A 16,495-nucleotide genomic window follows, 5' to 3' on the forward strand; every position below is an offset into this window, starting at 1 on the left:
GGTTCAATCAGCACATTTTTTTTGAGATACTCTGAATTATTTGATGCATATCTCTAAGACCAACTTGGGATCTTGTCATCTACAAAAACCATTTAGGCTCTGATCAGATAAATCTGTGTGTTTGTAGACTGTTATAAATGTAAAGGAACATCCCTGAGATAATAGGTGGACAAATAATTAGCAAAATGACTCTGGAGAGTGCTGAAGGCTGAGAAGAAAATAAAGTGATAAAGTCTTGAAAGATTGGTTAAGGCTAAGCCTTGCTGAGAAGGTATCCTTGTAGACTGAATGATGATAGGATCACCATCAGCCATATGAGAGAAAAACATTCAAGGTGGAGGAAAGAGGCCACCATCAAACAAAAAGACAATGGCATGGCAATTTCTAGTACCCCTTCCACTAGGACTCCTAACATCTGATTTTTCAGGCCTGCTCACTAGATTGCCTCTTCTAGAATCTGAACATAAAATGACAGTTGACAGACCAGAATTCTAGGCTAAAACCAACAAGATGGAATGTGACTGATAAGACCGAAAAGTGGTGCTTGTGAATTTACAAATCCAATTTCACAGCACCCGCGGCTTGACAGCTGTTCATGTTCAAACAATCTGACCACAAATTGGAGATTGTTTTTTTGCTCTTTCTGACTGGAAAAAAACAATGTATTGATATTACCCTTGGGCAAATTTTGGCCCAATTTAAGGTATCATTAGAGCTATTTAAAAATGGAATGGCCTGTTTCGCAGGTAAAGATCTTGCTGTTGCTTAATGAGAGGGAGAGGGAGAGGGAGAGGGAGAAGGAGAGGCGGAGGGGGAGGGAGAGGGGGGAGGGTGAGGGAGGGGGGAGGGTGAGGAGAAGGGGGAAAGAGGGAGAGGGGGAGAGGAGGGGGAGGGGAGGGGGATGGGGAGAGAGGGAGAGGGAGGAACATACACAGAGGAAGAGACCAAAAGATTTACTCATCAGAGATTTTTGTAAAAAGAAGATTCTGTAATGTTTGGGGACTGTTTCAGACACTTTTTCATTTTTGTGAATCTCTGGCATATTACCCATTTATTCATTCCAACAAAATTTTCTTCATTTAGGGATATTTATGTGTGGATAAGAAGGAAAAATGACATTAGTATATGCTTAAATCAGCTTTGTGTCACCATGACTAAAATACCCGATGAGAACAACTTAAAGGTGGAAAAAGGGGCTCAAGGTTTTGGACGTTCAGTCCATGGTAGGCTGAATCCATTGCTCTAGGCCCAAGAGAGGCAGCACATCATAGCCAAAGGGCCCAGCAGGGGGGAAACTGCTTGGTTCCTGGCAGGATCAGGAAACAGAGAGGGAGAGAGGAGGGAGCTGAAGGAAAATGAACCCTTTAATGGCATGCCCCCATGACCCACCTTCACTAGCCATGTCCCCCGGCCTATGGTGTCCCCCGAGTCAATCCATTCAAGCTAGAATGGACTGGGGGTTATATATGATAAGGTTACAGCTCTCATAACCTAATCACTTTAGATTTGAATATACCTCATTAACACAGTAACTTTTTAGGGTGTATCTGATATCTAAAACTTACTATATAAGGCATATGGTGAATTTTATCTAACGCTTAGTTTGTAATGGCATCTCTCAGAACAGTAAGCAAAAACTTAAAATTCTGAGATGATGCTTTTTAAAAATAAGTACTTAGATAAAATTTCTAGTATATTTAGGCTAACTATGAGAAATAAAGATTAATATAAACAAATACTTCTTGGGTTTACTCTATTTTAGCTCTGCAATGTAGACAGTTCAGTTCTCTATACTTCACTTCTCTCAGAATGAGGGCAGTAATTTGTCCCTGCTTGAAAATATTCTTAGGATTAAATTAGTTCCTGCATAGAAACAGTGATGATTGACAATATTAAATGCTAATTTAATGTTTATTATCTTTGCTGTGGTTATTAGACATAAATGTGTGCTCCATTCTCTCTTCAGGAATTAATGACCAAGCTAATAACTGAGACACCTGACCAGCCAATCCCATTTCTTATTGACCATCTTCAATCTAAACAAGGAAATCGTGGACAACTGCAAAGAACTTTGTCTGGATCCGCAGCTCTCTGGGCAGAAAGTGAAACATCAGGTAAATGAAAAATATCTTGCAGTTAATTTGGGATACATTTAATGAAAAATTTCTAGTCTTTTTGATTTTGATAAGATCAATCTAGATGAATGGATACCTAAGGTTTTCACGTATTCGACTGTGACTTCACCCAGATGTTAAAATTTATAGTATTTTTGAATTTGAAGATATTGCATTGTACTTCAAAATATAAAAATCAGGGTATTTCATTTTAATAGAGATGGTTCAGATTTGCAGAGAAGGATTTCATTCTGTATGAGTTCAAACAAATTATTCTAATTTTTTGTTTCTTTTATGAATATTTTGAATTAAATGCTTATAGTTCATCTGTATAGAAAAGTAAAGAAAAAAGTAAGAAAAAAAAAAGACTAGATATCTACAAAGTTAGTTTTCTTACTTCTCAAACTGATGAGCAGTCTCCATTTTCTCCAGCCCTCATGTTATCCTGTGTGTAAGTTCAGATTTAGGAGAAATCGTTCCTTCTGGATGTTGAGGAACCAGCCCTCCAGCTTTATGATAACTTTATTCATCCAGTAAACACTGGTGAGATCCTTGGGCAGACTTGACTTCACCCTTCTCTGCATACTGTTCTGTTGTCTCAGGTATTTATTTTCAAGCCCAGATCTCCTTGGGTGCCCAACTCCTTGCCTGATTCTCCAGGGAATCAGCTTGTTTGGACTCAAAATGTTTTTTTTTCTGCGATGACACTATGACTTCTCTTCTCCCCTTCATGCTCTGTGTGATCTCATGGAAAGGATTTTGTCTCTACATGTGTTGTCATATTAGTGCTTTCTCAAGACACTGAATAGAGAATAGGGTATTTTCTGAAGAATGTAGACATATCTGGTGTTGATGATCCATGCACAGCTGTCTGCATCATACGGGAAACTAGAATATGAGCTTTTGGCATACAACAGAGGGAACACTTGTTTTTTCTTGGCCCCACTTTCTTTGGTTTAAATTATAAATTAGGTGTTTAATCTTTGGCTTATAAGTGCTAAGATGGCACCCACCAGGTGAAGGCATATCAGATGAGCATCTGTGAGCTTACCAAAGTTCATGTGAGTCCATGTTTTATAAAACATTGTATCTGAAGAGAGAATGATTTATTACACTGGGCACTTTAACCAGCACACATTTAGCATCTCAGTGTCCTTGTTGGAATTTATGCCTAGCTTAGCTAAGTGTCAAGCCTCACCAGGTTGCAAGTCAAGGTGTTGACCAGGTTTCATTCTCATCTGGAGCTTGCCAACAGAAGAATCTGCTTTCAAGTTCATTTGGGTGAATGAAGACTTCACCCAACAGAGGCAAAATTTATCCCTTGCAGCTTTGTGACTGAGAACCCTGTTTCCTTTCTGGCTTTCATTTAGAGTCTGTTCTCAGCTCCGAGATGTAATGCAAGGTTCATTGCCGCGTTGCTCTCTCACCTCATGACAATTTACTTTTTTAAAGGCAGTAAAGGAATTTCTCTCATTCTGTTCTGCTAAAATGGAGTCTTATCTAATATAATGTAATCATGACATTGACAAAACCTTTGCCATATTTTATTGGCTAGAAGCAGGTCAAAAGTCCTGTCTTCACTCAAGGGGAGGGAATAGAATAATAGGGCAGAACACCTGGGTACAGCGATCATGGTTATAAATTACCTTGTTATTTTGCTAGTTTTCTTAGAATTCTGACTTTCACAAGCACTTATGACTCTTTCCTTGCAGAAGGGGAAAGGAGGGAGGAGATTATCATAACTCCCAGTTTACTGACTTGAGTGATGGCATAAATGCTCATTTAATAAGGCAAGATAGGAACATAGAACTAAATTTATAAAGGGAAATATAAGCTCAATTCCTATTGATTAATTTGAGTTTCCTGTGGAAAATCTTTGTAGATAGTTACAGTAGGCAGTTGGTGCTGACTAAAGCTCTGGGGTAGTTCAAGGCAGAAGTCCTGGTGTGGAACTCATTCAGTATCATACAACTTGAAAGAACGATCAAGGCTCGTCTTCGGAGAAAATTCCTGTTTATTGAGGAACAGCTCTGCATATTTATAGAGCCGGGGGTGGTTTGACAGTTATGAGAGTTTAATGGTTGAACGGTTTGTCAGTTGGCATAGGGTGCTTTCTGATTGATGGGTAAGGATCATGTGAGTCAGCAGGGCTAGTCTGATTGGTGGGTAAGGATCATGTGAGCCAGCAGGGCTCACCATTGGCCGCTCTTCTCAGGGGATGGGGAAGTTCTGATTGGTGGGTAAGGATCATGTGAATTAGCAGGGCTCACCATTGGACGGCTCTTCTCAGGGGATGGGGAAGTTCTGATTGGTGGGTAAGGATCATGTGAATTAGCAGGGCTCACCATTGGATGGCTCTCGGGGGATGGGGAAGTTAGTCTTTGGAGCCGGTGTGACTCCCAACACAACTAATCATGAAAAACATGAGGGTAAAACAATGGAGGAAGATGTGGTTAAACATGTGGAAGATGTGTACTTAGAATATGGAAGAAAATACATGTAAGATCATTCTGGTTGCCCTAAATTTTGTTGTTTGTTAAGAGGTGAGGTTGTTTGCTAAAGGTAAGAGAGTTTGTTAAGCAGTTTTGGGGCCTTACTGAAGTTGAAGACATGAATTAATTTTTAACTAATTCATCATAGAAAGCAGAAAGCAAGAAGGTGATTTTTTTTTTCTTCATTAGTGTTCATAAGAGCTGGGTTGAGAGAGAGAAAAAATTTTTAGGGGCAGATTGAGAATTGTGGTTGTGATACCATGGGGATCATGGAAGGTGGAAGAAGAGTTTTGTGGAGGAGTTTATATTTGAGAGCAAGTGATTCCAATGATGATGAAGCACAAGGTCAGATATGAGGCAGTGAGCAAGGGCAGGAGGAGATTTAGACATAGAAAGCTAAAAACCTTCAGGAGGTTGATGTAGTGAAAATATGAGAGATATAGAAAGAATATTTTTAGGAATAATAAAAGTAATTATTTTTCTTGAATATGTATGGATTTTTTAAACTTATGTTTTTTCAAAAGTTTTATTGGGCTGTTGACTGTGATTTTTCAGGAAAATCAATCATGTGTACATTGAGTCTCCTCCACGGCTCTTCATTTCTCTCATTTCATTTGGCATTGTGTTTGCCTTTCATATTTATTTACTCTCTTCTTAGGGGGTTTATTGAATAAAGTATGTTCTCCATGCCACTGATTAAATTTTTGACAGTACCAGTTCTCTCTTCTTTCTTACTTTGAACACAAATTTAAATGTGTTATTGCATTTTAGTCTCCTACTCGTCTTTTTTTAAAAAATAATTTTTCTGTGCACATTTCCATTTTCAATCATAGTTTGGTTGACTTATCTCTGCTCTAATTTCTTTATTTTGTTGGGGGGGAGTACCAGGGATTTAAATCAGGAGCACTCAACTACTGAGCCACATCTCCAGCCCCATTTTATATTTTATTTAGAGTCAGGGTCTCACTGAGTTGCTTAATGCCTCACTTTTGCTGAGGCTGGCTTTGAGCTTGCCATCCTCCTGCCTCAGCCTCCTGAGCCTCTGGGATTATAGGCGTGCACCACCATACCCGGCTCTAATTTCTTTTGGTTTCATACAGTCCATTTTCTTTTATTTTTATTCAAAAGACAAATCAGTTGTGTTCTGATATTTAATGCTTTTAAAAGTATGATCTCTGCATTGTGGATGTTGTATTCTTGTGTTTTTAAATGAAATTTTTCTTAGAATTATATTTTTTTTCTGTTTATTAAAATTTAAATGTGGAGTATTCTATCTAGTTTTAGGTTTGTCCACCAATAGTGTAGGTGAATTCTTCTTGTCCCCTTACCATGTAGCTTGAAACTATTTGGATTCTTTTCAAACTATGGGATAGGTGAAATCATGGCTGATATTGAAATTTCCAGTAGTGGTCACATCCTGTCTCATCTCATCTCTTTTCTACCAACTAGATAGGAATAGTAGCCTTGCTATATTATTTGAATCAATATGAATTGTTTTCCTTGCCCAGAAAGAACTACAGAATAAAGAAACCCACGACACCCAATGTCTCACTCTTCACTGGCTCAGTGGTCCTTTGTATATTGCTATATTTGATGACAAGAATGCCTTCATCCTTATTATTGATTTTTATATGTATTTTGTTTTAACAGAATCTAAAGGAACAAGAAGAGATTTCAGAAGCTATGATAAACCTTGGCAATTAAATGCAAAGAAGCCTAAAAAATCAAAAAGTGACCTTGCTGTGTCTAATATTTCTCCCCCATCGCCAGACTCCAAATCATGTAAGTTTGTTCTTCAAATATTATTTCCTTTATAAGTCTGTTGTTCAGGAAATTAAGAAAAAGTAGTAACTGAAGCCAAACTTTTAATCTGGATTTTTTTTAAAAAAATATTAATTTATTTATTTTTAGTTATATGTGGACACAATATCTTTATTTTATTTTTTTTATGTGGTGCTGAGGATTGAACCCAGGGCCTCACACATGGCAGGCGAGTGATCTACCTCTGAGCCACAACCCCAGCCCTTGATCTGGTATTTTTGACCATTAATCCTAATGATTTCCACTTTCAAGTCTGCATTGATATTGAATTATTGTATGTATATCTAGTCACCTAATTATACTCTCAAACATGTGTAATGATTTAGACCTAGTACTCTGTTCCTTGAAGAATACAAGTTGTAGGGAGCAGTTCCCTTGCCTCTCATGGCCAGTAGTAGCATTATACTACATTCAAAGCAGGACCATATCTGCATTTAATGAAGTACAAAAAAATCAAGTTAAATCTTTTAGAGCAGAGTGAAAGATATTTCTATTCCAAACATTTAACAACAACAACAAATCTTAAATCCTCTATCTAGGATCTGCCTGAAACCCTGCTCATTATTATTTGTGACTGAAAAAGTCTATAGTTATCCTCTCCCACACTGCCATAAGTTCCCTTCTCCTAATGTCCCTGCTTCCTTTCCCACTACCTTAGTAGCCCCTGCATTTCTCCAGGGCTCTGCTGCCTCCACACATGTGGAAGCTTGTTAAATAGTTCAGGAGCTGATGGAACACATGAGAGCTTGAAAACTGCTTTATACATCGATTTCTTATATTTGTTATAGAGTGAGGTGTTTGCTTTGAATTTCAACAAAGAAAAGAGTATGTTTAAAATAATTATTTTTGTTTGAAAATCTTTGAAAAACCACTGTGTGCTAACTGTAGTCTGAATCTGGGTCATATGTGAAAGAGACTGAAATTAACTCTATCTGCATTTACATACTGGTACTCATAAAACTATTGGATCAACCCCACCAATAGTTTTGTGAGGTTAAATGGAATATTATGAACATTAAATGGTCTTAGCAAATGACGATTGTGATTTGTCAACTTCTCCTTCTTTGCCAGTTTAGTATATAAAATTTGATCCCAACATTAAAAAAATACACAAGTCTAAAATTACTATGTCTTCTTTGGACTAGTATGATTAGTAGTGTCCAACGCCATTCCTGACCCAGTTATGAATTCATATGGGAAAATGAATAAATAAAGAAATGAAAATGAAATGAATCAAGTCTCAGTTTCCATCTCTATCAAGGAGTCATCAGCTTCTCCCCTCTCTCTATATTTGCCCTCCTTTCACCTCCCTTTCTCCTTCCTTCCTCTTTCTACCTCTGTCTCTCTGTCTTCCAATGATAAATCCATAACTATAAGGGTTTACTAGTTTATATTGCCAGTTCTGGATTCCATCACTTATCACTGAGGGGAGAATGCCAAAAGCCCACCTCATTCTGTAAGCTGTTTGCTCTACGTAGGATGCTACCAGCTGCAGAGTGTTGCTGGTGGTTGGCATCTGATTCTGTCTCCTCTCAACCTCTGGTTCCATAGATCATTAGCAATATTTTAATGGCAAAAACAATAACAAAATAACATTTTCATAGTATGTGTAGAGATAATACATATAACAATAAGAATAAAATGAGTGAAGGGTTAACATTGGAAATATACTATCAAATATTAAAATGTTGTTGAAGTAATAGAATTTCCCTTGAACATAGATTGTAATAGCTTAAAGGTGCATATCAGAATCTCTAAAGCATCACTAAAAGCAGTACAAAAGCACAAATGAGAAGTTAATAGATACATTAAAATGGAATATGAAAATGTTCTTTATCTTCCCAAAATAAAGGCAGGAAAAGTGGAACAGATAAACAAAGAATAGATTGTAAAATAGAAATCAAACACCAAGATGATAGGTTAAACTATAAATATGAGAGGAATTGTACCACATAAAAATGGATTAAACATTCTGATAAAACAAGTATTGTCAGGCTGCATAAAATGTATAGATTTTTTAAAAAACAAGAAACACACTTTAAATATACAGACAAAACCAATTTTAAATACTAAGCATAAGGAAACCTATATGGCTACATCAGACCAAGAAGAATTCAAAAGAGGTCATCTCATAATGAAAAAGTTATTGAATTCAGAAAACATGATAATGCTGTGGGGCAGTGCACATAAAAACAGGGTTTCCAAATGCCTGATGAGAAATTTATAGCATTAAAAGCAGATAAAGACATAATAAGTGAATCAGAAAAATCAGTAAACACATGAAATTATGAACAACCACCTTGATTTAATTGATATTTATAGAACACATGCTCAATAAAGTTAGAACACATACACACACACACACACACACACACACTCTAACACACATGTATATAATTCTCAATTCCTGGTAGAATATTCAGAAAGATAATTAATATGGTATGCTGTAAAACAATTATGTAGTTATATGAAATATTTTTTGTGAAGAAATTTTATTAAGTTAGAAATAAATTACAAGAAACTTAGAAACTCTGCTTGCCTCCACATTTTGAAATTAAAAACCTCATTTCTAAATAACCAAGGAGTTAAGTACAGAATTGCAAAGGAAATTTGACAACATTATGAAAAACAAAACATATACAAATTTGTAGGATGAACTAAATCAGTCCTTAGGAGAAAATTCATAGCTCTAATAGAAGCATTTTAAAGACTGATGTATTAGAAAACAAAATGGTATAAAGTCAATAACCTCAGCTTTCACCTTAAGAATATAGGTAAATAATGAACTAAATCAAGAATATGTTGAGGAAAATAAATGAGAAAAATAATGTAATTGAAATAGAAAGTAAAACAAAGAAAAATCAATAAATCCCAGAAGTTGGTTATTTGAAAATATTTACTTAAACAATAAAACTACCTTGCAAGACTTATCATATGCAAGAGTATTAGGAATAAAAGAATAAAAATTATTACAGATTGTGAAGGCATTAACAGGATACTTAGAAGATAATTTAACAGTTATATGCCAGTAAGATTGACAACTTGTATAAAAGATATAAATCATTTGAGAGACACAAGAAACTAAAACTTACTCAAGAAGAAATAGATATATTTAAGTTTCCTCTATCAGTTAAATAAATTGAATTAATTATTAAATAGTTTCTCATCAAAAGGACTTGAGTCCAAGATGGCTTCATTATGGGATCAAAACATTTGAAACTAAAAGAAATTAATACCATATGCAACTTTTCAGAAAATGGAGAAGAAGGCTACACATTTCAACTCTATTTAGGTGGCCTCCATAAACTAAAACAAGATAAGGACTTTATAAGAAAAGAACACTAGAAATGATCCTAGTCCAAGACCATAGATATAAATATTTTTACCACCTATTATTAATATTAATACAGAAATATAGGAAAGTGATCCAATTTATTTTATGTAAGAAATGCAATGTTCATCTAATAGACAAACATTTATCAGTGCAATTCACTATAAAAAAAGAGTAAGAGAGAAAATTTATATATTCATTTCAATACACGGGGGAAAAATATCTGACAAAACACAACATTTATGATAAAAACTCCATCAACGTAGGAATAATAGAAAATATCCTCAGCCTAATAAAGATCAAAACCAAAAGTCTCACAGTTATTATCATATTCTGCACTGAAATATTGAATACTGCTCCTCTATCAATGAAACAAATGCTTACAACTTCTGTTCAAAATCATAGTGTGAATGAAATTTGACAAGAGAAAAAATATATAATTGCAAGCGAAGATAGAAAAACCTTTTACTATACATGTCAAAATTTTATAAACATGAAAAACACAAAAGGAACGTAGAAGAAAAAATACTAAGATGAGTAAGTAAGATTGTCAAAAATCACAGGATACAAAGTAAGCAAGCAGATAATTGTATTTTGTATTCTGACAGTGTAAAATTGAAAATGTCCTTAAAATACCATTTGTAGTAGCATCAAAGAATACCAAATTTTTAGGGACAAATTTGATGGGAAAATGTGAAAACTGCCTATACAGAAAATTAGGAGACATTGTTGAGACAAATTAACTAAAACTTTGGATAGATATATCCTGTTCATATTCAATATTGGTAAAGGGTAGGTGGTACATATTGGCCTAGAATTTGAATATGTCCCTAGCAGGCTTTATTCTAGAAAATGATATAAATATTTAAAAAATGTACCAACCAAGGAAAAAGCCTATGATTATTTAAAGCACTCCTGATAAACATGAACTAGATAGAAAAATTTACTCCACCTGCCTTATAAAACTATAGTTGTCAGTTCAACATAATATAGGGTCCATAAATAGACCTCCATAATACAGTCAGATGAGCTTCCACAAGGATATATTAATAGTAAAATGAGAAAAGAAAAGATTACTTCAGCATTGGACATCCATTTGAAAAACAAACAAAACGAAATATAACTTAAGTCATCCCTGAAGGAAGTAAAGGATTTTTAGGGATGTTCCAGTTACTATGGCTGCTTGACCAATTGTCACAAACTTCTTTTAAATAAAATTAATTAAAGAGTAAAATGTACAATTGACTGGCATTTAGTACATTCACAATATTGTGCTACTATTCTCTACTAATATTTAGTTTGACACTATTTTCATCACCCCAAAGGAAACCTGTACCCAAGAAGCAGTCTCCCAGTATTTTCACATTCCACCATCCCCTGACAATCTGCTTTCTGTCTCAGTGGAGTTGTTTCTATTGAGAGTATCTCATGGATAAAATCGTAGAGGTGTGACCTTTTGTATGTGACTTATTTCACTTAGCAAGCTTTTTGATTCATTCATTTCAGCAAGAACACAACTTCATTCTTTTTATAGCTGAATAATATTTCATTATGTGGATGTACCGCATTTTGTTTATCCATTCTTCTCTCAGTGGAAATTCGGTTGTTTCCATCTTTGACTCTTATGGATTGTGCTGTTCTGGGCATTCACATGCAAGTATTTATTCAAATACCATCATTTTTCTCGTTATTTGGATATATGTCTTGCAAGGTACTTAGTGGATCTCATGGTTATTGTAGGTATATTAAAGTCTCCAACTTTTATTTAGAATTATATTTCTCCCTTCAAGTATGTCAGCTTTTGCTTCCTATAGTTTGTGGCTCTGAGGCTAGGATTGTATATGTTTATATTTATGACATATGCTGTTATAATGTTCTTCTCTGTCATTTGTAGTGGTTTTTCTTAAAATCTATTTTGATATTAGAACAGTCATGACAGCTCTCTTTTCCACTAATACTGCATGGATTATCTTTTAATCATTATTTCTTCAAATATTCTTTCTATTCCTTTATCCCTTTTCTCTCCTTCTGAGTCTACCATTATATATTGGTACATCAGACATAATGATAAAGTAAGAAAACTAGTGACTTTCCATCAACACCTGAATGGGTATTTAATATAAATTTGCATCTATTTTAGGAAGAGAAAGATATCTTCTTTTTTCTGTATTTTTTTCTGTGTTTTTATTGGTGTATTTCAGGTGTGCATGTCAATAGTGGGATTTGGTGTTACATATTCATATATGCGCAAAATATAGCAATTGAATTTGGCAAATATTGTTCCCCAGTACTTCTCCTTTTCCTCCCTTCTATCCTCCTTCTGGTCTCTTCCCTTTACTCTAGTGATCTCACTTTGATTTTTATGAGATCCACCACCCTTTTTTCTTCATTTTTTACTCTCCAGCTTCCACATAAGAAAGAAAACATACAATCCTTGACTTTCTGAATTTGTGTTATTTTGCTTAACATAAGATTTTCATGTTCAACCCATTTTCCTACAAATGACAGAATTCCGTTCTTTCATTTGGCTGAGTAAGACTCCATTGTGTATATTATATCACATTTTCTTAATCTAGTAATTCATTGGTGGACATCTAGACTGGTTCCATAGTTTACCTATTGTGAATTGTACTGCCATAGACATGTATATTCATTTATCACTGTAATATGCTGAATTTAATTCTTCAGGATAACTACCAAAGAGTAGTATAGTTGGGTCATATGGTGATTCCATTCCTAGTCTTACAAGGAACCTCCTTACTGATTTACACCGTGGTTGTACTAATTTATAATTTCACTGATATTGTAAAAGTTTTTCTTTTTCTCCACATTCTCTCCAGCGTGTATTATTGTCCATTCATGATAGCTGCCATTCTAACAGGGGTGGGATAAAATCTCAGTGTAGTTTTGATTTGCATTTCCCTGTTAATGATGTTGAACATTGTTTCATATACTAGTTGTCAATTTGTGTTTCTTCTTTCGAGAAGTGTCTATTTAGTTCATTTGTCCACTTAACAATTTGGATTCTTTGTTGTTAGTTTTTTAAAGTTCTTTATATATAATGGATAGAAAGTCTTTGTCATAAGAGTAGCTAGCAAATATTTTTTTTTTCCCACTCCGTAGGTTCTCTCTTCATATTCTTTGTTTTGCTGGGTAGAAGCTTTTTGATTTGATGCCATCCATTTAGTAACTCATGGCATTATTTCATGAGTTTTGGGGGTTCTACTGAGAAAGTTATTACCTGCACCTCTATGTTGGAGTGTTGGCCCTAAATTTTCTTCTAACAGTTGCATGGTTTCTCATCAAATTTCAAGATCTTTGTTACATTTTTAGTTGACTTTTCTACATATGGACAGCCAGTTTTCCCAGAACAATTTGTTTTTTAAAAAAAAATGTTGTAATTTTTGTAGTGTATGTTTTTGGCACCTTTGTTAAGGATCAGCTGACTGTATCTGTATGGGTTCATTTTGGTGTCTTTTATTCTGTGTCATTGGTTCACATGACTGGTTTTGTTCAAGTATTATATAGTTGTGGTTACAATAGCTCAGTAGTATAATTTAAGTCAGGGATTGTGATACGTCCAGCATTGCTTAGAAGTTTGGGCTTAGAATGGCTTTGGCTAGTAGGGGTCTTTTATTATTTCAAATGAAATTTAGGACTGTTTTATCTAGTTCTGTGAGAAATGGCATTGGTATTTTTGTGGGGATTGCTTTGAATCTGTATATTTCTTTTGGTTGTGTGGCCATTTTAACATTAATTCTGGCTATTTGTGAATATGGGAGGTCTTTCCATCTTTTGAGCTATTCAATTTATTTCTTCAGTATTCTTCAGTATTCATTGTAGAGATCTTTCTCTTCCTTGGTTACATTTATTCTTTGATTTTTTGAGGCTATTGTTAATGGGATTGTTTTCATAATTTCTGTCTCAGCGTTGTTGGTACACAGGAAACCTACTGATTTTTGCATGTTGATTTTGTAACCTGCTACTTTGCTGAATTTATTAGCTCTAGCAGTCTTTTGGTGGAGCTCTTTGTGTCTTCTAAGTATGGGATCATATCATTTACAAATTTCACTTCTTTCTTTCCTATTTTTATTCCTTTTATTTCCTTCTCTTGCCTAATTGCTGTCACTACAGGTTCTAGTACTGCATTGAATAAAAATGGTGAAAGTGGATATCCTTGCATTGTTCCAGATTTTAAAGTGAATGCTTTCAATTTTTCCACATTAACTGTGATTTTGGCCTTGGGTTTGTTATATGTAGCTTTTATGAGGTTGAGGTAAGTTCTTTTCATCCCTAGTTTCTTCAGTGTTTCTATCATGAATGGGTATTGAATTTTGTTAAAGGTTTTCTCTGCATCTGTTGAAATAACTGTGATTGTTTTGTCCTTAATTTTCTTTATATGTTGAAAGACATTTACTGATTTGCATATGTTAAACTATCTTTGCATCTTTGGGATAAACCAACTTGGTTGTACTGTATAATCTTCTTAATATGTTGTTGAATATGATTTGTTAATTTTTTTAATGTTTTTGCTTTTAAGTTCATGAGCTATATTGGTCTGTAGTTATCTTTCTTTGATAGGATATATTGTCTTCATACAATCAATTTGGAAATGTTCCATCCCTTTCCATTTCATGTAATAATTTGAAGAGCATTGGCATTAGTTCTTTAATGATCTGGTAGAATGCAGCTGAGAATTCATCTTGTCTTGGGCTTTTCTTTTTGAAAGGCTTTGTATTACTGCTTCTATCTCATTGCTACTTATTGATCTGTTTCAATTTCATTTCATTAATTTTAGCTCTGATCTTAATTATTGCCTTTCTTCTACTGGATTTGTTCTTGTTTTTCAAAGGCCTTGAGACTCATCATCAAGTTGTTTATTTGGGATCGCTCTGATTTTCTTATGGAGACACTCCTAGTTGTAAATTTTTCTTGTAGAACTGCCTTCTTTGTATCCCAGAAGTTCTGGTATATTGTATCACTATTCTCATTTGATTCAAAGACTATGATTTCTCCCCTGATTTCTTCTATCACCCACTCATCATTCAAGTTTGTTGTTCAATATGCATATATTCAAATAGTTTCTGTAGTTGTTTTTTAAAGTTGATTTCACATTTTATTTCATTGTGATCAGATAAGACATACACAGAGTATATATACACACACACACACACACATATATATATATTTTTTTTTCTAAGAGTTGCTTTGTGGACTAAAATATGATCTGTTTTGGAGAAGATTCCATGAGCGTTTGAGAATAATGTGTATTCAGCTATTAAAGTATAACATATTCTATAGAAAAATGTTAAGTCCATTTGGTTTATGATATATATTTAAGTGTGAAGAGTCTGTATTGGGCTTATGTCTGGGTAACCTATCAACTGTGACAGAGGTGTGTTGAATTCCCACAATATTATTGTATTGGAATCTTTGGTGCTTTTAACTTCTCTCCTTGATTTGTAGGTCATGCATTTTAATTATAATGTGCAATGAAGAGGTGCTTTTCTAAAAATGTAATTAGGTTATATCAACATTTGGAGGCATAAATATTTACTATAATTATGTATTTTTATTGGATTGTTCTCCTTACTATTATGAAGTAACCTTATTTGTCTCTTCTGATTAATTTTGTCTTGAAATCTGCTTTGTCAGACATGAGAGTAGCTACGTTTGCTTTTTTTCTTGGCTCCACTTTCATGATATACCAATTTCCATCTTTTCACTTTCATTCTGTGACTGTCTTTGCTATAAGGTGAGTCTCTTGCAATAACATATAGTTGGTTCTTATTTTTTATTCCACCCTTCTATCCTGTGTCCTTCAGTTGGAAAGCTGTGACCATTTACATTCAGTGTTATTATTGAGAGATGATTGTTCCTGTCATTTTGACCTATTTCTAATGTTTAATTTGTTCCTATTTCTCATTTTTTTTAGCTACTCATCAAATGAGATTGGTCCATTTATGAGCTCTGGGGTTTGTTTTATTTCTTCTCTGTTGGAAGTATTTCTTTAGTGTTTTCTTTAATACCAGCTTAGTAGCCATGTATTCTTGAAGTTTCTCCTTATCTTGGAAAGTTTTTACATATACTTCAATTCTGAAGGATAGCTTTAGTTAATATAGATAGCAACCCCAGTTGACATTGATTTTCTTTCAGGGATTGGAATACATCATTCCTAGTTTTCCTGAGTTCATGTTGAGAAATCAGAAGTAGCTCTGACTGGCTTATCTCTACATGTGACCTGAAGTTTTCCTCTTGAGACTTTTAAAATTCTTTCCTTCTCCTCTATGTTAGGCATTTTAATTATGTTTCTTGGAGAGCTTCTTTTTTGATCTTGTCTATTTAGGGTTCTGAATGCATCCTGTATCTGGATGTTCATTTCATTCTCAAAGTTTGGAAAAATTAGCTGTTATTATTTCCCTGAAGAAGTTATCTATTCCATTATCCTGCATCTCAAACCCTCCTCAATTCCATGATTCTTAAATTTGATCTCTTAATGTTGTCCAGAGTTCTTGTATATTCTGATCATGGTTACTTATTTTCTTTTCTTTAATGCTGTCTGAATATTCAAGGCTGGCCTCTTTATCTTTCAACTCTGAAATTCCACCTTTAGCATGGTATACTCTATTAGACTTTCAGTTGAACGTTTTATTTAATTTATGATATCTTTCATATCTAATATTTCTGTTTGATTCCTTTTCAATATCTCTGTCTCCTTATTGATTTTTCTATTCATA

General features: G+C 34.3%; 1 protein-coding gene across 1 annotated transcript in view; it reads left to right on the top strand.

Annotated features, from left to right (window-relative positions):
* Positions 1 to 16,495, top strand: part of C15H8orf34 (chromosome 15 C8orf34 homolog) — a 403,376-nt gene that overhangs the window by 74,522 nt on the left and 312,359 nt on the right. The window contains 2 exon segments of the mRNA XM_071601999.1: positions 1,967 to 2,114; positions 6,257 to 6,388. Coding sequence (XP_071458100.1) covers positions 1,967 to 2,114; positions 6,257 to 6,388 — 280 coding nt within the window.

The sequence above is a fragment of the Marmota flaviventris genome, chromosome 15, assembly GCF_047511675.1.
Source record: "Marmota flaviventris isolate mMarFla1 chromosome 15, mMarFla1.hap1, whole genome shotgun sequence".
In the NCBI taxonomy this organism is placed as follows: domain Eukaryota; kingdom Metazoa; phylum Chordata; class Mammalia; order Rodentia; family Sciuridae; genus Marmota; species Marmota flaviventris.